At 50.9% G+C, this 24,525-nt stretch overlaps 1 protein-coding gene and 1 long non-coding RNA gene across 2 annotated transcripts; both read left to right on the top strand.

Annotated features, from left to right (window-relative positions):
- The first annotated feature begins 238 nt into the window (after positions 1-238).
- On the top strand, positions 239-9,562 carry LOC121070874 (extracellular tyrosine-protein kinase PKDCC-like). The gene is made up of 7 exons (XM_040558635.1): positions 239-748; positions 830-952; positions 2,991-3,262; positions 4,031-4,110; positions 4,211-4,315; positions 5,797-5,973; positions 7,264-9,562. The coding sequence occupies exons 1-7, from the start codon at positions 254-256 to the stop codon at positions 7,365-7,367; spliced, it is 1,356 nt and encodes a 451-aa protein (XP_040414569.1). The 5' UTR covers positions 239-253; the 3' UTR covers positions 7,368-9,562.
- Positions 9,563-22,250: 12,688 nt separating this feature from the next.
- LOC121071166 lies at positions 22,251-24,090 on the top strand. The gene is made up of 2 exons (XR_005820410.1): positions 22,251-22,511; positions 23,492-24,090. It is a non-coding gene; the product is annotated as an uncharacterized LOC121071166 (long non-coding RNA).
- Positions 24,091-24,525: the final 435 nt, after the last annotated feature.

The following is a 24,525-nucleotide window of genomic DNA, read 5'->3' as shown; positions in this document are numbered from 1 at the left end:
TTACCAGGAGCCCCACGGCGGCTCTCCTCAGACTGCAGCGGGACCGGTGCCGCTCCCCGCTCCACCCCGACCCCTTTTACCTCACGAACGCCCCCTTTCCCCTCTCCCCCCCTCAGCAGCCACCCCACCCCAGGGCCGGGCCCCTCGGCAGGTGCCTGCGGCCGCCTCCACCCCGGCCCTTCCCGCCCCGTCCCGCCCCTCAGCGGCGCTCGCCTCAGCGGCGGCGGCCGGCGGGCGCCCGGCCCCGCTCCTCATGGCGGCGGCGGGCGGGACGCGGCGGGGCGCCCGGCTGAGCGCGGCGGCGCTGCTGGCCCTGCTGGCCCTGCTGGCGCTACTGGCCCTGAGGGCCGGGCACGGCGGCGAGGGGCGTGCGGGCTCCCCGCGGCTGCCGCCGGGCTTGCTGGAGGAGCTGCGGCAGCGGCAGCGGGACCTGCGGCGCCTGGCGGCGGCGGCGGGCGGCGAAGCGGAGCGGGGCGGCGGCGGCGGCGGCGGGCTGGGCTGCGGGGACCTGAGGGGGGCGACGGGCGGCGGCGTGCTGGGCTCGGGCTTCACCAAGGTGGTGGAGCGGGCGGCGCTGGCGGGCGGCGGCGGCGCCGTGGCTCTCAAGTCGGTGCACGGCGGCGGGCGGGAGGTGCGGCAGTGCGAGCAGCGCTACGGGGCGCCCGCCGGCTGCCGCCGCCTGGCCGCATACAAGCTGCTGAAGGAGGTGGCGCTGCTGCAGCGCCTCAGGCACCCCGGCATCGTGCAGGTACGGCGGGGGGACCCCCGCAGCTCCTCTCCCTCGCCTCCTCTCCCCCGCCGCTCCTCACCTCCGTCTCCCTCTCCCCAGCTGCGCGGGCAGTGCTACGACAGCGGCGGCGATCCCGGGGCCGGGGTCACGGCCGTGCTGGAGCTGGGAGCCCCCCTGGAGATGATCCAGCTGCTGCAGACCCCCTGGGAGGAGAGGTTTAAGGTAAGGGCACGGAGCACTGGGGGTGGCAGCCGCTTCGCGGACCTCAGACTGGGTGCATGCGAAAAGCCCAGGCGAAGGGGGTTGTCACGCTGGCGCTCCGTTTGCTCCGGCAGATTGGCTTGAGTCTCCCCCGGAGCTTTGCCGTTCCCTCTCTCCAAAGCAGTGCTGAAAGAGCTGCGTAGGGGGAAGCAGCCTCAGCATCCTGCTCGGGGCCGGGCGCTGTGTAACACTGGGCGTTACGCCGTGTTTCTGGCTTTCCCCCCACGCCGTGCCACTCCACGGAGCGGCTCTCCCAGCCGGACCCATCGGCAGACCCTCTGTAGCTCAGGGAGGGCGTCGTGCTACCTGTCTGTCGGTTTCGGCGCGCTGTCTGTGGCAGGCAGCGAGCTGAGCAGCCCGTCTCACCCCGTGTGTGCGTGTGATGCTTCTGCGCGTAGCCCCTCAGGTATCGCTGTGATACGAACACTCTAGAGCGCTTCCCTCGCGCTGTGGGCGATAGGATCGCATCCCGTCGGTGAGATGTGCCTTGTCTCCCAAGCGCCGCGTGGGGACTCTTAAGCTCCCCAGGAGCACGAATGAGCTGAGACACGGCGCTTGCTTTGGTTATGGCTTGTATTACAGTTTGCCTCCAGGTCTCTGTCGGGGGCTCACTACTACTTGTTAGCTTCCCGGGAGGAAAGAGCATCAAGTGGAAGCACAGGTACCTTAACATCAATAAGAAATACTTTGGGCAAAATAAAGACGCAATAAGACTCCCAAAATAAAATCTCTGCCTGCTTGTGGTCCACAATGTCAAGAAGGAGCCTTGCCATCCAAACTAGAGGGGGAGTGTGGTATTCACACTTGCTGAGCTGTGGGATGTGAAGCTGAGTTTCTTAGGATTGCTTCACTAACCAAGTTCAAGTAGCGTCAGAGCTCCCAGAGTCGTTTCTCTAGACCTCTGGAGCTCCAGCTTTTGCTTACAAACTATTTTATACTGGCTTCTTCTTAGCTTTCTCAGCACCACGTCTTCTCAAATGCTCCAGCCTCCTGTAGAGCTAGAAACCCTTGGTACTGGATTAGCCGGTGGTGAGGTTTGGTGAGGTGACATTAAGACTTTAATAATCTTTGGAGTGATGAAGACACTAAAACCGAATGTAGACTGGCACTGTCTGGTCCTGTTTCCTAATTAGGGCATCTGAAAGGATGGGATTTCCCCTCTAACGAGCCACGTCAGATACCAGAGATTCTGTGAATGGTTCCAAGCATACAAACCCTTGTGCCTGCATAGATCGCTATCTGAGGCAGCGAGAGGTAGTGTGGGTCTGCCTGGCACACCTAGCTGATGATACAGTTAATCTGATGCTAGGGCTCCGATACGGAACCAAAAATGCTGCAGCTACTTAACCAAACTGCTGGTTCAGTACGAACGCGCTTTTCTAGCTCTGGTTTGTCCAACAGTTGTTCACCAAGCTTTATGCTGGATCAGGTATCGTCTGAGCTTTCCCTGCTGCCAGAAGGTTGACATAAAGGCAAAAAGCTGACAATAAATGTATTGCATTCTTTGGCTAATTCTTCAGAAGCATGATTGTGTGCCCAAATTCATGCTGCTGAGCGATGCAGCAACGCATGAATCTGGTATTAATGACCATGGAGCCTCAGTCTGTATGGAGCAGCATGGGGGAAGGGAGGGGAACGTATTAATTCTATGCCAGAGTGGGAAAAAAAACCTTCTGATTTCAGCTCACAAATCAATACAGCTCCTGAAACATGAAGGCTGCTATTGTTTTCCTCACAGCTTTCTCCTCTAGTTCCTCTAACTGCAAATGTCTCTTTTTGCATATACACGTTTTTAAAAAATGCTGCTAAACTACTTACCACAGTCAAATCCCATGGCAATGTTGATAATAAATTTTGTAGCATACATATAATTACCTTTTAAGTACTATATGCTTTGTTGCCTTTAATTTCATTGAATGCCCTTCCCTTTGTTCTACTTCCAATTTAATAGCTGTTTTTCATCTGTTTTTCCCATGCATATTCATCTTCTCTTTCTCAGATTTGCCTGGGCCTTGTGAAACTGCTGTTTTACTTGGCACATTCCCCCCTGGGTTCAATAGTCCTCTTGGACTTCCAGCCGAGGCAGTTTGTTATGGTAGATGGAAACCTAAAAGTGACAGACATGGATGATGCCAGCACCGAGGAGCTGTCGTGCAAGGAGGACAATGACTGCACACTCGACTTCCCTGCAAAAAGCTTCCCTCTCAAGTGCTCTTCAGCTGGGAAGTGCGAAGGAATGAATGAGAAGAAGAACCTTTTCAATGCATATCGGTATGTGCAGTTAGATGGGGGAAAAGTGGTGGGTTTGAGCTCCGTCAGTAGCCGCGTAGCCTCTGCTGTCTCACGCTTCTTCACTGCACGCCTCCCCCTCAGCTCTGCCAAAGGGTAGTTAAGCATTGCTTTGAAGCAAGTTTATTTTCCTTATAAGGCAGGAAAATAGTTGTGTTGTTTGGGGAGGATGCAGGCATCTTGCTGCTGCTGCTCCTTTTCCCCAGCGCCCCCTAGGAACTTGCCCCAGAGGTTGCACCTGGGAATTTACCGTTTGCCAAACCAGAAAACCCTGGCAGCTGAAATTCGGGGGCTACATGCGCTGGAAGTGGTGGCAGTGCAGGTCATGTGCCACAGCACGCCAGCTTTGACCCACTGCTGTTGGGAACAGGCTCGGCGTTTACCCTGAGCTCCGAGTCTCTCTACAAATCTGTGGGCAGCAGTGGCGTGGCACTAACGCAGGGAATGGGCAGCGGCTGAGTGCCACAGCACATCCTAACAGCCTCTGGCTCATCGGATTCTGGCTTTGCTTGAGCCTGGGCAAATGGCTTCGTGCAGTGCTTGGCTGCACGCTGTGCCACAAAGACCAGGCCTTCAGAGCAACTCACGAGAATGGTCTGAGAGATGCCAATGAAGTGTTCAAACATTACTTAATAACCAGAGCAGACTTACTGGTTGCCTATGGGTAATCAAGGCACAGGAAAACATAGACAACTTAATCACGAGGGAAGTTAAGGTGCTGTTTTCTAATCAGTCTGTGGGCTTTTGCAGGTATTTTTTCACCTATCTTCTGCCACACTCTGCACCACCAGCTTTGCAGCCCTTCTTGAGTGATATTCTCAACGCAACAGGTACCAGCTAACATTCACAAACTAAGGCTTCTCTATGAGAAGACTCTCAGTGGCATTTTGTGGAGTTACTTGTCCCTGTCATCTTTTTCTTTAAATGCAGGTGATTTACGATATGGAATAAATGAAACCGTGACAGCTTTTGAGAAGGTTTTACATCTGTACAAGTCTGGGCTCTATCTACAGAAAAGACCTCTCCTTTTAAAAGGTACATGAATTTGAATGCTTTCCCTAACATAATTCCTGAGGGAACAAGGAAATTGGTAACTGGTCCAATTCTGATCTCTCATACATTCGGGCGCTCTTATAGTCACTGGGAGTAGAATTAAGGACCAAAAATATCTTTTTTTCCCCCCTCGTTTAAGCAGTCTTTTGTCATTTCTTCATGGGAGCTATGCATGATTGCATTGTTTTGCAAAGCAAATGCAGTGCAGACAATCTGGCATACATATGAACATATGTTTGCACTACTTCTAAATACCCTTCATAATGTGCATCAGCCTGTGCTGTAAGCGAATATGTTTGGGATAGCTTCAGCAGCTAGAACAGAGCAGTAAGCTGAGTCTCTCATGTCTTTCTTCAGGGTCACCTTCCCGTACAGACCGTAGGTCAGTTTCCCAGGCTGACAGCAATCTTCCCGTTTCACTCGGTGGCTTCTGCCCGATGAGCACCCTTTGTTATGGGAACACAGAGCGGGGAGGTCACAGCACTGGGATCAGTGTGGCAGGGGAGCTTGGTGCCCCCTAAGTTTATTTTATTTTTAAAGACCTGTCCTACTAGTTGGTTTGTGCATGGGTAAATGAACTTTTATCAGGTGCATTCCTCTGAAAAAGGCCCGTTTGCTGGCAGAGATGGGACTAATCGTTCTTCCCACTGGGAGCCTTCAAAGGTCCAGTGGTTACTGCAGCTTACATCTTCCCAAGTGTTCACTGGAGGTGATGGAGAGGTGATGGTGGCTTGAGGATGGAAGTCTCTTAATGCATGGAAGAACTGGAATTTGCAGTTATAAACAAAGATATCCAGTCACTTACACTTAAGGACCAGCAGCTTTAAGAGGAAACGCCAGAATTTTCCAGTGGTGACTATTCATTAGCTTAGCAAGTGCCCCGGTAGCCGTGTGCCGAAGTGACCACTGTCCTAGAGGTGCGGGGAGGGACTCCTAATCAACAACAGCCATAACATCGCCTTCTCAGGCTTGTCGAGTCTTTTGTATCCTGCTGGAACAGCATCTAGCCTTCCTTTCACCCCCAAGGGTTCCCAAATCTCCCCCTGCAGTTGGCAGCACGGTGATGAGCTGCTTCTGTTGTAGGGGCCGAGGCACAGGAGAGGTCACTGTGATGGTGGCTTCACCGGGGACCTGCTAGGAAGGCTGGTCTGCACAGCAGCCTCCCCTCTGTCCAGCCCTTGCCGCCGACCCCATCCCTTCGCCCTGCCTTGGCTCTCTGTAGGGGCTCCTCTGTAGTATTTCTGGGGTAACTGCTGTCCTGTGCTCGATCGCAGAATGATCACAGAACTGGGTTCCTTTCAATTTTGCAGCTCTGCCCGGTCCATTTAAGCAGGTCGGTTCAATCTGTCACCATCACCTCTCCTTTAAGAGTTCCACCAAAGTGCAGGATGCTAAGTTCACTGTGTAACTAGTCTCTGAAAGTGCACCTGGAGTTTCCCTACATGCCGTCTTTCTGTTCCCAGAGTACATCTCCCTAAAGGGCTTCCGGACGGTGGAAGCAGAAGACTACAAGTGCTGGCCCTCCTACAGCCACCTGGGCTGCCTGCTGTCCATTCACAGCCCCGAGGAAGCCGCTGCAATTTGTAACTCCCAGTCGCAGTGTCAAAGCTTCATTGTCACCCAGCAGAGGACGTGGACAGGTGAGCTCGGACACAGGGCTGGGGACAGGGGCTTGAAGTCACCTCGCCACGTGGTGCCCCGGTGCCCTTGGTCACGTGCAGGGATAACGCCTTCACTATGCCGTGTGTCTGCGGGGGCATGTGAAAAAAGAGGGATTATATTCTCCTTCTGCGGACTCTTCCCTCTGCAGTTTTTGCACAGGACAGCTATGTGCGGTTAGACAGTTACTGCATGCAGAGATGGCTTCGTTTCGGTGTTAGGCTGAACAGCTCCTGCGGTACGTGTAGTTCGCAAAGAGCTGCCGGGCTTTTTGAGATGAAAGAAGCTGTGCAAAAGTGGGTGGTTGCTATTGTTATAATTAAAAGAATCATGGCTTACAAGTTGTTATCCCCTTTATCAAAACTAAATCCCCAAACCAATGGATTTCCAAAATGTCCCTGTAATTAGCTCTGATTATAGCCTTTTATAGCGACCATGTTTTTAGAATTATTATAAATTGCCTCATTTAGCTGACACTTCAATCGTGGGCTAAATTGTTACTCATAAAGTACGACACTCAATGAGTGTTTCCAGTGGTGGTGCAGAAGAATGATGTCTTGTTGGCTCACATGGCATTTTTTTAAAGCAACAATACCAAAAAACGCCGCTCTTGGATGGCATCGTGTGCGACTGGCACAGGGCTAGCGGCTGACACCAGAGCACTGCACTGGTATGAGGTAAATCTCCTGGGGCCAGCTCCAGGCTCCCGATGGGCTGTGTGAGTGCTGCCCAACGTGTCTGGCTGCCCAGTGGGGTGGACGTTTGCAGCTGTGCTTGGGGACACAGAAGGAGCTTCAGGTCCTGCTGATGGCGCGACACGAACGGCGCAGGGTGGGAGACCCTGTCTGCAGTGCCTGGCTCGGGTGCTGGTCCCTGCCATCCAGGGCTGTGCCTGCAGCTTGGGGACTTTTTCCTTCCTCGTGTTCTTACAGCAAACCTCTGTACCCAACGATGACAAAAGTATGTGGCAGGCCTCCGAAATGCCGAGCGCCTAACTTTTCTGCTGGGATTTGTGAGGGCTGGGGGAACGTGCTAGTCCCTAGTGCAACTCCATAAAGGAACACAGGACATCAAAGCTTCTTGGGCTTGATGTTGCATTTCTTGTGCACACTTGTAGAGCTCAATGAGCACCTGGGAGTGCAAAACACATCTATAGCAGGGCAGAATGACTGTGGAGAAAGGTTTATGTTCCTGTGTCTTTTGGAGTAAATAGCGTGGGTCAGGGTGAATCTACCTCCTTTGTTAAACTTGTGTTTTTATTTCCTTTCCAGGACGCTCACTCGCCTCATTTCAGAGTAGCCCGACTGATTTAATACCGGATGCTAATGCTGTAGTCTATATTAAACGATCAGCTTCCTCAGGGAAAAGACTGTAAAGACAATGAGATCGCATAAAATGATCCTGGGAGGAACAAACCACTGGGGAGAATTTAATCTACTGAAAAGAATGACACATTTTATTTTGCTTTGGGATGTGATCTCCCTGCCAGCTCCGATTGAGTCAAATGCTGCTGTCTCCTTGATCAAAGCTCCAATTCCTCATTGCAGAATGCCCCCTTCCCCACAGCCCCGCTAGCTTGTTTAGCTGTTCCCACACTGCTGTTCCGCATAAACGCTCTCAGTTTTAGTCAAATGTTGCCAGACTCTGCAATACCTAGCCTTGCTGCTTCAGTAACCAGCTTGGCAGCCGAGAAATAAAAATAACTGCAAGGGACCCGGCTGGAGTAAGCCGAGTGAGTTCAGCAGGCTCCAAAAAACCTACGAACAACGTACCCTGGGGAATGCAGCGGCTCCTTCCACAGCTGCCAACGAGGATTTCACACCACTGCACATGTAAGGGGCCAGGCTTCAGCCACGGGGCTGAGGTTGCAGGGTTGGGATCTGTAACCAGAGGTTGATGCTGGGGGTGGTTTTCCAGGGAGGGTCTTGATTCAGTTCCTTTGGGGGCAGAGGAGGGAGGCAGTGGGGAGGTCAACTCTGGAATCCAGCGCCAGGAGGCTTGGATGCAGGACGTGTGATTTGTGATGCCAGCTCCCATGTATCAACCTTGAAGGTTTTTCTCTGTTACTTTCCGTGAAAGAGCGAGACATTCAAATTATTTATGTATAAAGTGTTACTCTGTATGGCAAGGAATTACTGTGTTTATTCTAAGCAAGCTGTGAACAGTTTTTCTTTTTTTCATTGCCTATGTTTCAATGCAACCGAAAGCAAAATGCAAGTGTTCCCCACCTTCAGCCCGCCCAGCATCGTTGCCCACTCCTGAGGACAACACGTGAGCGTGCTCAGCAGTGCATGAACGTGCCCAAGCCCCTTGGATGCTCAGGTCTTGGAGGACACTGGCTGCGCTTGCAGGTCTGGAAAAGAAGGTCCGGTCTCAGGAGCCTCCTGCGTCTGCCCTTCGTTACAAATAGGGGTGCAGCCTCTAAAGCATAGGTAGGGATTAGTACAATTTCGGGCTGTGAGAGATGGCTACATAACTTGCTGCTGTCAGGAGCATCGGCAAGCAGTGACCTTTTATTTTCTAGTGGATTTGGGAAAAGCCCAACTCTCTGCTGAGCTCATCCTGCTGCATGGGCAGGTTCATAGCCACAGGCAGGAGAGCTGCACTGCAATATCCGTGGGATGCAGAGCTGAATTTTCCTCCTAGCCGCCTGGAAAAGGCTGCTCTCAGGACACCGATTGGTGTCTGAGCTCCTGCCTGGCATCATGCTGTGTTTTTCATGAGCTGCTCCTGGGATTCCTATTGCAGGTGCTCACCTTTAAGCTCATTAGTACTCTATTAACGCGAAGCAATGGCCATTGCGTGGGGGCTTTCTCATGGAAGCGTAACCCCTGCTGCTTAACACTGAGGCTCAGGGGCTCTGATAGCGATATCAATTAATGAGAGTTCCTGTTAGCACAACAAGAAGGCTCTTCTTGCTGTGATTGCCGCATTGCTGCAGGCTTTGTGAAGGCAAGGCTTTGAAAATGGACAGCCACAGACAGTTCTCTCTATTACAGTGGGTCCTGTGGAAAGGTCCTGCCAGGGGTTCTCTATTGTTTCACACTGAGCTCGCCAAGCAGGGCTTCAGGCATCTGCTTTGGGGTTGCTCTGCGTTAGCAAGAGGTAATGAGAGTTTATTCCATATCTCTCAACCTCAGGAGATACGAATCAGATGTACGTTCCCCAGAGCGAGGGCAAGTGCCAGCCCGGAGTCATTTCAGCGAGGGAGAAACAGGATGGGAACGTTCAGAAGTTGTAGTGATTCCAGGCTGTGTTAGGAAGGTCCTCCTGGCTTCAAAATCTCTCCTGGCAAAAGCGCAGGTTCTGGGAATGCCATGAATTCTAGTCATGCAGCGCTCCTTTCATGTAGCAGCTTTTTCCACGGAGGTTTGATTCCACGATTCCCTGCAAATCAGAGTCAGGTCCGGCCCACCAGCAGATGGTGCAGGGCACGGCGGGGTGCTTTGTGTAAAGGCAGGTTCCAGCGTCAGACCCGCAGTTCTCAGAGCCTGGGGGCAGGCACTACCCCGTCCCGTCGTGAACATTTTGAGCACAGGGTGCTTAATAACAAACTGTTAATAACAAGGGGACCGGGCTTAGAAGATGCTGTGAATCTGCTGTTAGAGGTGTGTGTGCCATTTCTCCCTGCACCCGCCGTGCAGCTCCCTGCAGCCCCAGCTGCTGGTGGGCAGTCAGCTAGGCCTGGGCAGCCATCCTGCTGCGGCTGGACGGGCCTGGCGAGAGCTGGGTGAGGCACGGGGAGGGAAGCTGTGTTAGCACCCGCTGTATCCACAGCTACAGCCTGACGCGCATTTGAGGAGGCCCAGTCAGTGAAGAAGTGTCTCCCAACCTGACTTTCCCCAGCTTCTTGCTGTTACCACCTGCTCAGAAACCTTTCCAGCGGCTGTGCCGCTCTCAGTGCGTGTAAAATCCGTCTTCCTTTAGCCCCCTGCAGGCAGCCTGTGGCCCTGGAGCTCCGGGCAGCTCGTGAACATCTTTTGTGCCAGCTCTGAGTGGGGCACCGAGGCTGCCGACAGCCCCAAGGTGAGCCTGCAGGAAGAAGCATCTTCTGTACGGCTCTTGTGCACATGCGGCTGTTTTGTAGTGAGCTATCTCTATGCCTCATCTCACCCAGCCAGTCTTTATTCATTCTAGCCTTTTATTAAATTATAACTGCCTCGAGCAGCTCCAGGCCTCCTGTTCCAGTGAAAATCTCAGTGAACGCCTGAAAACTCCTTCGGTAACTACGGTACGTGCAAAACTCCGATACAAACATTTGTTGCCCTTAAAACTTCCAGTTGCTGGAGTCAATTTGTCTCTGCTATCGCTGATCAGTATTTCAGCCACCAGCGTGGGATATGTAACAGAGGAAAGTGCTTGGAAGGAAACTGCAGGGGAACCACTGCAATGGAAACCATGTGTGGTGGAGGAATAATATTTACCTAAATGTGTCTATCACATCTTCTCAAAAGATACTGCTATTAGGAGAAAATGGGTATGAAAATGTTGCCTCTGTAGATGAAAGTTAGGAATATATTTTTTTTAAAGAACACATACTTTAATACTCTTAATTAATTCCATACTGTAATAACAGAGATAAAGCCACATCCATAAAGGATAATACCATGTACTCCAAAGATATAAACCGCAGTTTAATAAATAGCAACAGCTGCCGCATGACTCATACGAAGTGTGTTTGCACACACGTTTACATGGCTGCTGACTTCATGATGGAGCGAGGGGGACGGAGACGAAGAAAAGCAACTTCTGGTGCCTCAGCCAGGCTGCGGGTAACGACCAAAGCAATACCTGCTGCACATGACACGTTGTGCGAGCTTCAGCGAAGTTCTAACCAGCACTCCAACAGCTGAGGGTGGTGGTCTTGCCGTCACTAATCGTTCTCAGCTAAAGGGGAAACGCAGCAGGTACTGCATCAATCGAGCTGGGTGCGCCCGGGTGGGCGATAGCTGCAGGGGATGAGTTCCCAGCGCTGCTGCTTGGAATCCGGCTCCCGGCTCTGCGTGAGGGCTTCAGGCTCATGCTCCGGGGCTGTTTGCCCCTCTGCACGCCTGGCTGGCCAACCCGGAGCAAAAGTGTTGGCTCACCTACTTCTTTCCCCTAGCAGCACCCCCCCCCGCATTCATGCACGTCCCCCTGGCCTCCAAACCTCGCAGCCGAGCCGTGCGTGGCAGTGTGGCCGCGGAGCCCTTATTTCATCTGCTCTCAGGGTGGAAATATTGTGGCAGGACACCACACCTGAAAGGTGCAGCCACGAGATCAGCCTGCTTCTGATTTGTAGCCTGCCTTTCCATTGACTGCTGATGGCTTCTAGATTAGGAAGCGTTAAACAATGCAGCAAGAACCCGCTGTACGCAACCGGGGTTAAACCTACGCATTAAAAGCATGGTGCTTAGCTACACTGTTATTGACACCGCACATCACACCTTCCCAGCCTAGGCTTAAGAAAAGGACAAATCCCTACGTTATGTTACGTTTACAAGCATTTGTCCTTGAGCCTCATCAAAATCAATGGAATTTTCTCTCGGACTTGTTGGATGAAATCCGTTGCGCTGCTCACAGCACTGGAAATGTAAGATCCATCCTCAAAATGAAGTAAACCATCAGCCACTCCCAAAGCTACAAAATAAGCAACCAAATTTCCACACTCTTGTATCTGTAAGTTACATTTCCCACATGAAGTCTTTGGCAAGCAAATTGTTTTTCTCTGCTGGGGAAAAACCCTGCTGCAAATTCCCTCAGTGCGTCAGACGACAGATCAGAGGGCTCAGGCTTAGATTAAAAGCTTGATAATGAAACCTGGGGACACGAGTTAGTCATCACATTGGGTAGCCAGAGAGGCGTTTTATGAGTGTCTTGGGGACACTTGGGCGCAAAGGAAATTTTCGAAGAGCTCAGAGGGAAAATGCCAAGAAACACTTCAGCTAACCGGCTGCTCTGTTCCGCTCGGTGCGGTTCCTCGCCCGTTTGGAGAGGGAGCAACGAGCTCCCACTCTTAATTAATCTTGCCCCTTTTCGTTTCTTCTGATTCTTTAAATACATGACAATCAATTCACCATCCCTTCCAGTGAATCTAATGCCATGGTTTGAATTTTCACGGGTTGGGTATTTCACTCGTCTAGCAAAACTATTTTTACGTGCCTATGATCATTAGCACTACCTCCGAAACAAAGCAGTTGCACCAGGCTAAATTCCCTCCTACTCTAGAGCAGCAAACCCCAAAGTTTTCCTGGCACTGCTAAAGATCAGTTGAAGATGTGCTCTGGAAATAAAGCACGGCCTAATCGCAGTTGGCGTGTTTGTTCACTTGCTGTACGGCAACAACGATAAAAGCCTCCTCTGAGACCCTTGTAAACAGCAAAGGGTTCTTTGCTCCACCCAGGCAATTGTAGAGAGAAGCTGCTTCCAGCACAGAATGACTGACTTGCCAGTGCTTTTCAAAAAAACAAGAAGGAAAAAAAAAGAGCAGTGTTTAAGAACGACATGTCATCGAATAGTTTTTATTTTATTTTAAGTGGGTTCTTCAGCTTTGAAAGAAATCAGTGATGTGTAACTCCAACAGTGCTGCCCCCATCTTGCTCAGATAACACCAGAGCGTAAGGACCAGTTTCCCAGCCTCACCTTCTTTGTTTTCCCACCGATAGAGGCTGTCACTCAGCGCTAATGGCGGAGCCCACAGGACCTTGCCAGGCGATGTGCGAGGGACAGGGAGGACGGTCTGCAAAGCCTCACCGCGACGGACCCTGCAGGATGTCACCACGGCTGTCAAGGGAGCTGCCACCCATGGGCAGGGGAGACGGAGTCGGCGTGAACTCAGCGTGGCGGCTGGAGGCTGGAGGCACCGTGGGGAGGCAGCTGGCCTCCCCTCCAGCTCCCAGAGACATTATGACATCTCGTGGCCTGCAGCAGCCCCGTCCTAGCGCTGCATCTGAGGGCGACTTGCTAAGAAGCGCACTGGCCAACGCGCACTGCTCTGTTTTAAGTAGGATTATAAAGGATTTTTTTGTTTCAAGCCAGTGTAGCAAAACAGTGTTAGTCCCGCCAGCCTGTAGAAGAGCTACCTTAGGAGCGGGGCGTTGTTCCCATGCCAGGAACCAAATCAAAGTTCCACCTGCACCCTTAGAAGTGCAGCTTTACCTCGCCTGACCTCCCCATCCTACGGGGGACCCTGGACTCGAGAGGGTCGGCTTTTGCATGTTCATGCACAGGAAAAGAATAGGGAGAACAAACAAAACACTCCACCCTCTTCCACTTATTTAAGATCAGAAAGAGAGTGTAGGCTAAGCCTGGAGGACTGGATTTATGGATTCAGAAGAACCTAGTTATTAAAATGTTATGAAAGTTTTCCTCTCCTTTAAATGCATAAATATGCAGATGAAAGGAGCCATGTGATCTGGCCACTGGCCATGCTGCTGCAGGCTCAGCCTAATTATCAGCAGCCAGCTCTGCCGCTTTTTAAGTGGTGAATATGATTAAAGATGCAAAGACAATTGAAGAAAGTTAGATTGGTTCTTACAGGGCCTGCTTCTATTTTATAACCACATGGCAGCTTGGCCTTGAGACTGAATCTGTCCTTACAAGCTGAGGGAGAAAAGTTCTGCTGATCAGACGGTTTCTTTTCAACCACAAGCTCCACGTGCTCTTGAATTCATCATTTTCACAGCAAGACGTCTGCCAAGGCAAGCTGCTTTCCCTCCCCGATCTGAGAAAATCAGAGCTCAGACAGGGAGCACGGGAGGCAGGGGCAGCCCCGCCAGGTGAGAGGGGAATCGCAGCTTCAGAGGTGTGCTCTCAATGTGCAGATCCTCCCGGCCAGAGAGGTGCTAACTTGTTGTGAAGGCACTGTGAAAACAGGACTTCTGGAGCTTCCTCTTTCCTCTGGAACTGGAAAAATCATGGAGAAAGCCAGATGGTCTCACGCGTTTGGGAGAGAACCGCAGTCCCGTGGGCAAAACAAAGAGCTGGGATTCCTTCCCCCAGCACTGCCATTTTTATTTTTTTTTTTCATTCTAGTTTGGCTTCATAGCTGCTGCAGCTAAGGCAAAGCCAAGTAATCTGGCAGCATCCGCCCTTTTGTGATCTGTATTCACAGGGGGACGGAGCCTGGCGCTGCTGGGTGACAGACCTGTCAAGTCTCACACATCGAGTGTGACTCTCGCCCAGCTGGGTGCTCCTGTGCCTCCCCAGGGCCTCTGCCCTGCCCCGGGGCTCTGCCCAGGAGCCGCTGCCGAGCTGCACCATGCCCGCGGGCTGAGAAGTGGCAGCTTTCTGAGCACATTAGACTGTTGTTTCATGGCTTTCTTGAAAGATTTGGCTGGTTTTTAGCTCCACCACTGCGCACAGCAGAGCTGCCCCACGTGGGAGTGAGTCCGTGTCTGTGCACAGCCCCAGCCAGCTCCGGGACCAGCCGGAGGCACCCGAGATGTGCGCACCCCTGGGACACGCCCAGCAGCTCCACTCCACCTCGACCTGCTGAGGCTGGTGCCCACACATGGCAGAGGGGTGCCCGGGCACTGGTCACCACCACCTCCAGGAGGCCGCCCATAAGCTGTCCAGGTAGCTGCACGAGCTGGGAGGAGGCACCCTGCTGCCACCCATTTAAGAAATCCCATTGAACAGGAGCTGTCGCCCTCCAGACACAGCCTAGGACACACCGTGTCTCAGCATGACCCTGACACCATGCAAACGTGTTGGGAGATTTGAGGTCCTATCAGCCAGGGTCCCGTCCTGGTGGGTGGCCACCGCAGAGGCAGCCACCTCGGCTCGCTTTGCAATCAGCAGGGGCAATCTGTTTGACCTCTGTTGGATATCTGCTCCTGCATGGATGCATTGCATCCTCAGAGTGCTTATTGATTAGAAAAGCTGCTCGGGGATAGACATGTGAAATGAATCCTACTCTAGGGGTCTCGTGTCAATACCCAGCCATGCAGGCTGAGAGATACGGCGTGTGCGCTCTGGTTGTTGCTGAGATCGTGACTCTGTTCCTCCGCTGGGCCGAGGGCTTCATGGCAGGAGCCAGCCTGTCTCCTCCCCTCTTGATTTACAAGCCAGATACTCATGGAGCCACTTTGTCCTTTGGGAAGGAGCAGTGCAGGCACAGATGTGGCTCTGTCCTCCCAAGATTAAGGCCTTCTCCAGTTTCTTGCTGATTTAACCACCTCCCAAAGCAGAAATTGATGGGAGACAAAGATGGAAAATAAGCCCGATTGTTATGTCTCGTACCTGAGCAGCCCCTACAGCCCCCTGCCCTGCTATGCCTGCTTTGGGCCTGTAGCCTTCTCATGTCACATCATATGTATCAAGAAATAAACCAGTGAAAGAAATGCAGCCTGTATGTGCCAAAGCTATGCCTTAGGAAGCCCCACTATAATTTTGTGTTCCCCTCAAATGTTTCCTGTTTAAACGGCGAGACTGTAGCACTACTGTAGCACCACTCCTGAATAACCAAGGGTCCCTGAAGAACTATTTTATGATTACAGGTTTGCTAGGGTTGAGATTTACATTTCCCCCATTACGCTCACTCCGCACTGCTTCCCAGATCGTGTTCTCTCTTTTAAGACTAAAGTAGTGCTGGGCACAAGCTGCTCATTAAAACCTATTTCAAGTCACAATCTCTTTCACCGTTTGACAAAACAAACACGTCTTATCCTGGAGATTATTCTACTGCAAAAAGATAAGCAAAACGGGCCAGATATCAATGCTAATTACCCTATAAAGGACATTCCATACTGATCCAATATATACAGTCAGGCTTACGGAAGTCTGTTTTTTCTGAAGCATTAATAATGCATAAGCACGCTGCTCTTTCTAGTCTCAGCCAGATGCCTCTGTATTATGAGCCCATTCTCACTAATGTATTCCCTGGTAGAGGAATAGAGGATTAATCACATGCAGAGAATGGCAGGAATATACATATTTTAATAATTCTCTGTTTTCCGTTCTTGGCATTTGTTTGCTTTTGAAGATAGGCCGGTCCTCTCCCTAGGGATGGGAAGGGGCTGCCTGGCAGCAGGCATGTTCCCACTCGCTGCTGGCTCAGAGCTTGCTCCCGAGGTGCCACATGCAGGGTGCTGGGGCTGCTGAGAGCCTCTTCCCCCCCAGCAGCTCCCCTGAAGTCAAACGTTACTGGTAGACTTGCATTTCAACCCCACTATCACAATAGTTTATAGTCCAGCCATATAACTGAGTTCCTCTTGGGCTAGCATCTGTAAAACGGACTGGTTCACAGGCTGGGAAAAATGTATGTGCTCACATTTAAAGTGCAGTTCCTGTAGTAAACACCTCCATTTTTATCAGCAAAGCGCAGGACAGAAATAAAATAATTCAGTCAGAGAGTGAGAACCAACAGGAGCGCCTGACTCTGGCTTTGCCAAGCCAAAGCAGCCTCTCGCCGCTGCCAGGAGGGGTTTGTGATCTCTGCACCTGCACCATGAGTGACTGATAGCCAGTTTCACTCACTAAAATTGCAGAAAATGAATGTTTTGAGCAAAGAAATGAATATATGTGCACGGGGTTAGCAAGAAAAGCATGGCTGGAGACATGCCCAAGGAGGGGGAGGCTGCCGAGGAAGTAGGGGCAAGGGAGCAGTGATGGGGAGGGCCAGAGCTGAGCCCCGCACTGCACTAGGAGCTGCTTGTCCTGTTGTGCTCGATTTAAGCAAATGCAAATCTACATTCCTGGAAAAGTTTCCCCACCGCTTCCCTTGCACCAGCACCAAGAGCTGCACTGCTTCACAGGCAGAGAGATCTACAGGCAGCCAAAAGCTAACCTGAAAGATGTTTTAAGTCAGATGAGATCCCTGATGTGGATCCAGTGGCAGCATGAACGTGGTCAGGAGCCCAGGGCAGCAGTGAGAGCGTGGCTGAGGACCAGGAAGCTGAACAGAAAATGCTTTTCCATCAGTCACCTGCAGACGTGGGCTGACTCACATTCACTAAAAAGCTGGGCTATGGCTTTCCAACCAGCAGCTGGGTCCTTGACTGACATTTCTGCATTTACAACTGCTTATAAATTGTATTCATTGGAACCTGAACACAAATGCATGTGCAAGCTCTCTTCTACACGGGCTTTCAAGAAATACCTCAAATTTTAGCATACTGCCTCATCATGATGCACAGACTGCGGTGTCTGTTTGTCCCGTTCTGTGGTGGGGCAGCAGAGCCTGCTGTGCCAGCTTGGTTTCCCGAAGTGCCTCACCACACGGGCAGATAAGCTTCGGTGCCAGCAACCAGGCAGGCAGGAGGGACTGGGAAAGCACCCCAGATGAAGCACCCAGCTAGGTATGCCTAACTTGTGTAGCCACAGCTTGTGCTCTGCAGGTGACTACTGTTAAAATCTCAGCCTCACAAACCCCAAATAGTTAGATACGAGACTGCACAAAGGGATTCTGCAGACACACTAATCTGTAGTTTAAAGCACGGTGAGGAAGGCCAGGGTGATGGAAGCACTAAATATTTTTCATGACCCCAGCTGTAAGGGGTTACATGTGTCTTTTGTGTGATCACTCAGGGCCTGGTTACTGATAACAGCAATCTGCTCACCCACAGTGAAAGCAGAGGCAGGGATGCTCTTCCCTTCCTTCCCCCGCTGTGCACAGCACGCAGGATGGGGCAGCAGCGTGTGCTCCCTCTGCATGTTCAGCGGTGCCCTTGCACAGCTCTGCTGTCTGCTGAGCACTTACAGTGAGAGCACCAAAGGGGTATTTTTATAACCCAGATAATAATTCTCTTATCTTTCCTGAGTGAAGGCTGGCATTTTGGTTTCCTATCTATAACTGAGTTGGGTGGCTTGTGTTTAAAGTGAATGTTCATAGTCCTTTAAGATTAGGCAGGCTGGTGGTCAGCAGAGGGACGTTTTCTGGGTCAGTCCCTGAACAATGGGTGGCACAAACCCATTCCCACGTGCCCTGTGAATGTCAGTGTCCAGTCAATGTGGACGGCTACAGCTCCCCAGGAACGGGCATGCTCAAAGTCACTCACAATGGATTTAATTTCCTGGCAAGACATTTACAATTTGGTCGGTGTCACACACAGTAAATTTTAAAGGGATAAATGCATGATGGATATAAATCATTTTGATCACCCAGCCTTATACCAGAGATGAATTTTTCCCTCATCTGAGTCAGTAGAAGAGAATCTGCAGCACTGACTCAAGCCAACAGCTAAACATTGTGAAGAAATTATTCAGAAGTTTAAATAGGCAGAACTCCAAGTCCTTTCAGTATTTTCTAGAAAACAAGAGAAAAACAAAATGACAGCTATATCACTGGATGGTGCCAGGACTGCTGTAGACTAGTACTGATGTACCAGTTAAGGCCTAGCTGGTGTCACAGAGCCACGGAATGGCTGAGGTTGGCAGGGACCTCTGGGGGCCACCTGGTCCGACCTCTGCTCAAGCAGGGACACCCAGAGCAGGGTTCCCAGGACCACATCCAGGCGGCTTTTGGAGATCTCCAAGGAAATCACTTACCAGATCACTGGTAAGCGAACAGCACCTCAAAAAAGCTGTAAAACAGAAAACAGAGCTCTGTGCAAGTGAGAGAAATGGGTGTCGACAATGCACATAGCACAAAAAGGCATTGGGGTTTGGGAAGAACTTGCCTCGTGTGCCAGCATGCTGGTTCTCAGCAAACAACCTCTCCACATTTTATAGCCCGCCTCGCAGTAATGGCACCAAATTTCCCTTCAGCAGCACTGAAAACTACTTCACCGTTTCCTTCGTGTTAACAAAGGACAAACTTTAGGACAGCTTCCAGGAATATGGGCTGGAATTTCCCATCCCTCCTTCTGGCAGGCCGCGGGCTCACCTCGCCTCGTGCCCAGCCGGAGCCCCCCACGCAGAGCTGGATGGAGCTGACGGGCTCCGCGCTCTGGGGCTACATCTGCACAGCGAAAGCAGCGCTCAACTGAGCTGAAGCCAGTTTAATTAAACTGATACACATCTCGCTAATGTAAACACACAACAAGAAAAAAATAGTAAGCCTGCTTTAAATCCACAGCAACATAGTGAATGGGTGGCGAGCGGAAGGTTGAAATGAGAAGGTTGAGCTGGCTGGGGCCTCACCTCGCCTCTGACCGAGAGGTGGTGAAGCAGGCTGCGGCCTAGTGTTGGCAGAAGGCAAGGCAGCGAAAAGACAGACTTGTAATGATTATTTGTTGTAAAACTGGCAAAAAATACGAATTTGATTCTCATTTTAGCATGGGACTAGGAAGTTACAGAGCGAAGGGGGGTGGCGTGGCAGGGACTGCTGTCTTAGACCTGTCCTGGGCCAGCCAGGATCTCAAATGCTTCTCGCCTCTTCCCCAGGTGCTTGTCAAGGTGCATATTTCAGACATCTGAGGCCCCTCCATGCAGCTTGCATCAGGCCATGGAGACTCCAGTGGAAAGTGTGTACCCAGAAATAGAAAGAGGACACTCGCAGGCCTTCTCCAGCACTGTCTGGGTGAGGTGCTGTGGGAAGCAACCACATCTTCTTCCTCAGAGACCATCTGCTGTGCTCCCCAGACAGTCTCCTCATGCCAAATGCACCATATGGAAGTTTGATTCATCGGCCAGGCATGCCAGAGACCAGGAGAGGCCACAGGAGTGGCTAGCCTGCAAGTGCAGGGGAGGACAGAAGAGTACATACATGTGGTGTGCCACTGGTGTGGAAGCTGGAGGAGCATGCAGGATGGGTGGAGTCGGCTCAGTTTACAGATTTGCATGCAGTTCATCAAAGTGAGCTAACTGATTGCACTCAGTACTTCTTCAGGTACTGAAGCTGTGCTCACCCGGGGTTTGCTGGCTCCTGCAGGCCACCTCCGTGGAGGTGCAGCTCCGGAGGAGGAAGGGGATGGCTCTCGGTGCCCAACAGCTCCTTCCACCTGCTGCCCAGGACACTGTGGGCATGGTTAATTGCCAGGCCATGTATTAAGGCCTGAGGTGGAACTATGATGTGCATCCCTCATTATAAGCCTCATCCCATCCAGCAGACATGTGGTGCTTCCTATTCTCATTTTCAATCCAGATTCAGCCAGATACAGCTGCCACATTGATATCAGCCTGTGACACACCAACATGGAAATCCAGAATCAGAAATGAATAGTTGTATAATCAAGTCAAGGAGAAACAAGGGGAATTTGGGGCACTTTCTTTCATTGCCAGAGGGAGTGAAATGCTAAGAACTGAAAATTTGCAAGTTCAGCTAATCCTACCTGGTCTGTCCAGATAGAAAAACTGAGGTCTAAAGAGTGTGTCAGCCACCTACCAATACCTATCCAGCTTGTAGCAGAGCTAAATATAACACACTAAATGCCTGAGGATATTTTTGCTGGTGCTTTGCAGGCAGAGTACGAAAAGGGCTTATTAACATTGGCACAGAGCAGTGCTCGTGGTGGCTACCTGATTCCTGGTCTTGTGCTTCAACCATTAATTTAGATTTTATCCCCATTGCAGGTGGGTTATTCAGCAAACCCTGACATTGTTGTAAATTAAGACCTGAACATCTACTGTTTTAACGGGTTATGAAAGAGAAGCCTCATACCTTACTCTGCAATAAGATACAAAGACAAGGAAACGCACTGGGGAGCTCGTATGCTTACTTAAAGTCTAAGCACATCAGAGGAGTCACACAATTAAGTGATTTCACTCTTTCCACCTTCCATTTAGCAGTCAATGAAAATTCTCCCTCCAGGAAAAAAAGCGAGATGAGGGGGGAGTGCTAGGCCCACTGTTTTGCCTGTGGTGCCAAAAAGAAATACATCATGATTTATATGTTAATGAGCAATTCTCGTTAGGCAATGCATTCTGCAAGGTGTTGCAACGGGGTACTGTGAGGTTGATCCGTCAGAGGAAATTAATTCATCATCAAAGCGAGACGGAGCTCCCTGGTGAGAGCTGTAAATAGGGCATTCGGAGAGCGACTGAGTGCTGGGTGGCATGTCCCCCGTTAGCGCTCCCACTGACAGTCGCACCGCCGCCTGCTCTCAGGCTCCAGCTCACGCACATTATTTATAGCGCGTTTCACATTCCTGGTCGGTATCCAGTCGATGTTGGCTTCAATTAGAATAAATGCTTATTGATTGAGAGGAGATGGGCTGGCTGATTAGCTCCTTGGGAAGCGGAGCACGCTTGGCAGAGGGCAGGCTGGGCTCCTCACAGAAGCAGGAGTGCGTGGGGCTCTGAAAATTTGTCATGGAGGAGAAATCTTCTAGATTAAATCAATTCACTGAAGAGTCCATCTAATACAGATAAATGGTTAACTTCATTAGGGAATTAATGATACACCTGATAAAAATCCTAGCGGGAGTCCTATTGACTTCAGATCCAGCCCAATATTTGCCTCGAAGCAGTGGTTCCCAACCTTTGTGTAGGCTACCGAAGGACACGTGCACATAACCACACGGTGAGACACAGAGCAGACACACTACACCTGTGCTTGAGCTACTGATGGAAATATGTAGATGGGAAGCAAGCATCTTTCAGCTAAAATAGAAATGCCTACAAAAAAAAAAAAAAAAAAAAAGAAGTATCTTTATTTACATTAACCAAGACTATTTTTAGGTAGTAGGGGTAAGAGCCTTAGCTGGAGAAGTGCTCCAGGAGCATGAAGTCGCAGCACATTGTCCCTTGCCCCGTCCCACATGCGTTATCACGAACACAGCTAGGTCGAGCCGCTGCGATTGACTTTGCTGCATGTTTGGGCATCTGAGGCGTTTAACTCGCTAATAGCCTCATGCTATGTCTGACACTCCCCGCTGATCTGATTACGCACAGTTCCCTTGCTTTGAATAATAGCGGCGACTTGCCGGCATTTATCCCGATCACTTAGCCACGATTAAATTATTAGGGTCTTCCCGGGTGTCTGCCACCGTTCCCGGCCCTCGGGGACGCCTCCCCAGGGGACACACCACCCTCGGGCAAACCCCAGCACTTGGGGGCTCTCGGCCACGGGTGGGTGGGGAGGCGGGGAGGGAAGGCTGTGCTGCTTTCTGCGGGGGGGGCGTGGGGAAAGTGCTCTGCCTGCTGCAGCGGGCCCCTCCTGTGGCCATGCTGGGCCGGTGCAGGCAGGGCTGCAAGGGAGGCACAGGCAGGGAGAGCAGGCAGGGAGCAAGGGCAGGGCTCCTGGGGGGCACCGGTCTGGTCCCAAAGCTGTGCGGGACAGTGGGGGCCGTGGGTGAGGGAGGGATCTGGGGGAGCTGGGGAGCCTCTTCGCTTGGGGGTGAAGAGGGATGGGGGTAGAGAGGAGTGGTATGCTTTTAAACGTGCTTATTTTTACTTCCTTTCATTCTTCCATTTTTATTTGAAGAGTGTGGGTCCCTTCGGGCTCGGTCTGTGCCTAGGATGCTGCCGTGACTTGTGAGCTAAGGCAGGGATGCTGTGGTGGAGGAGGGGAGGGCTGCAAACCCCCTTCCTCTCCCATCCCCATCCCCAGTGCAGCACGACCTTGCCACGGACGAAAAGCAAGCGCTCGGTGTGACTCAAGAAGGAAGACTTCAGCGTGAGGCTCTAAGACTGATGAATCCACAGGAACAGCAGTTCTGTAAATGATTAATGAGTGTCTTTATTATTCATGCCTGTGTCAGGTGCTGCCAGGGGAAGTCCCAGTGCAATCTGCCACGCTGCCGCCGCCACGTGCAGGTGCTCTGCGGGATGCAGCTTTGCTTTGCCTAATGCCAGCTGTAACATCAGTGGCAGAAAAGTGCTGCTGAGACACCACCGTCTTTTTATGGGTGTTTATTTTTTGCCATTTGCCATTAGTGGATGCATTTCAGGGTTTTATAGAGTCAGGATAGTCGATGTTGGTGGACTGTGTTGTAGGTCATGCAGCACGTTGCACAGGATGATAGACTACAGGATGATAATGGTCTTTCCTAGTGGTTAAAATCTAACAGAGGTTTCATCTAGCATTCTGCTTGTGGCCAGCAACAAGGATGGAAATTCGTTTGGGGTCCACACACAGATGAGCAGCAGTCTAACCATTTGATCTGGACTTTCCCCAAATCCCACGATTTTCACATCTGGCCTAAGCCTCTGGAGACGAGCCTGCGATGCTGTCCCCAGGAGGGACGTTCATGGCTGACCTTGGTGACTCCAGCGCCCTGCAGCCAGCGCTCTAATTACCCACATCGTTATCGCAGCCCGCCCTGCTGCAAGTGTTATTGAGGAGTACAGGGATTCGCTAGGAACACTCACTCCGATGTAGGACAATGTAATTATTATTGCCATCAGAGAAGGGAATGACTAATAAGGACCTTCAGAGGGTGTTTCATTCATCCTTCACTCCATGGCTTCAAAGACAACTTTAAAAGGCATAATTAAATAGCTTGAGTGCTAAAACTGCCTGGGTGCTTTTAGTTAATTTCTTTCCAATATCAAGACATAAAGTGGACAATAATTTCCCAGCAGGCCGACATCTCCACCCTTAATGAGCTAATGGAGCTGACATCTGTCTCCTCTCACGTTTTGCTCTTGCCGTGCGTCCCTACCTGTTGTTCACTTTTTTTTTTTTTTTTTGCCCAGAACAGGCGACTGCTCCATTTTCATCCTGTTCCAGCGTCTCTTTGCAGAGCATCTCCCACCCACACATCACAATGCTGCTATTCTGATGACCATCTGCATGAAAGATTAGCAGAAGACTTGAATGAGCTGACGTGTTTCTTGCTCAGCACCAGCCTTTTCACCACTGGGGTGAAAACGCTAGCTCCATCAGCCCACACCAAGGGGTTTTCCTGGCTCTGGCTGCTGTGCTGGTGGATGCAGTGGAACGGCTTCTCCTGCTCTCACCTTACGGCTTGCAGCATCCCTACCACTGTGAATGGGGGAACGAATGGTCACAGCATTGCAGCTCATCCCTGCCCCTTTTAGCGAATTTGTCCTTGTGGGAGACTGTGTCAATGTGTCAATGCCAATTTTTTATAACCAGACAAAAACCTAAGGTAGAGCCATGCCACTAACTCTCGGTGAATTCAGTGCTTTATAGAATTAATTTTAAAATATTCTGCTTTGTTACTGTTAAAGCAACTCTACCTGCTTTAGGTTCTCTCTTCAGTAAAGCGCCTAAAAATGAGTTATACCTCTTAAATAATTTTGAAAGAGTAAAAAAATAATGTTTAAATATACCAACAAATGCTTTTCTGACCTTTTTGGATTGAAGTCAACTTCCAGAAATAGCAAAGCAGGTGGCTGGAACTTACGCCTACGTACATTGAGTGAGGTTGTTAAAATTAATAGAGGAATACCAATGTAAAGGAGGGATAATGAATTTGATTAGTTTTATTACTTCCTCCAGTGTTACTGAGAGACACCAACCCATTTGCAGGAGATGCTGTAAGACACTTTCAGGCGCATCAGAACTCAGCAAATGGGCAAGCCTAATGAGCTTCTTAAATGATTAACTACACATCCTCCTTCCCACGCTGGAGACCAATTAGTGAAGGCAGACATTTTCGTGGGGCAGTCAGATCGAGGCCAGACATTTTGAGCTGAGGCGTAACACCGACCTCTCTGCTCAAGGTGGTGGACAGGTGAGCTGTGCTGTTGCAAGCTGGTGTGCC

The sequence above is a fragment of the Cygnus olor genome, chromosome 5 (genome assembly GCF_009769625.2).
Source record: "Cygnus olor isolate bCygOlo1 chromosome 5, bCygOlo1.pri.v2, whole genome shotgun sequence".
Classification (NCBI taxonomy): Eukaryota; Metazoa; Chordata; class Aves; order Anseriformes; family Anatidae; genus Cygnus; species Cygnus olor.
This window is presented reverse-complemented; position numbering and strand designations above follow the sequence as displayed.

Coding starts and splice junctions, on each gene's coding strand:
- LOC121070874 (XM_040558635.1), top strand. CDS start 254: ATGGCGGCGGCGGGCGGGACGCGGCGGGGCGCCCGGCTGAGCGCGGCG. Junction 953..2,990: donor CCTGGGAGGAGAGGTTTAAG/GTAAGGGCACGG, acceptor TCTCTTTCTCAG/ATTTGCCTGGGCCTTGTGAA. Junction 5,974..7,263: donor CCAGCAGAGGACGTGGACAG/GTGAGCTCGGAC, acceptor TTTCCTTTCCAG/GACGCTCACTCGCCTCATTT.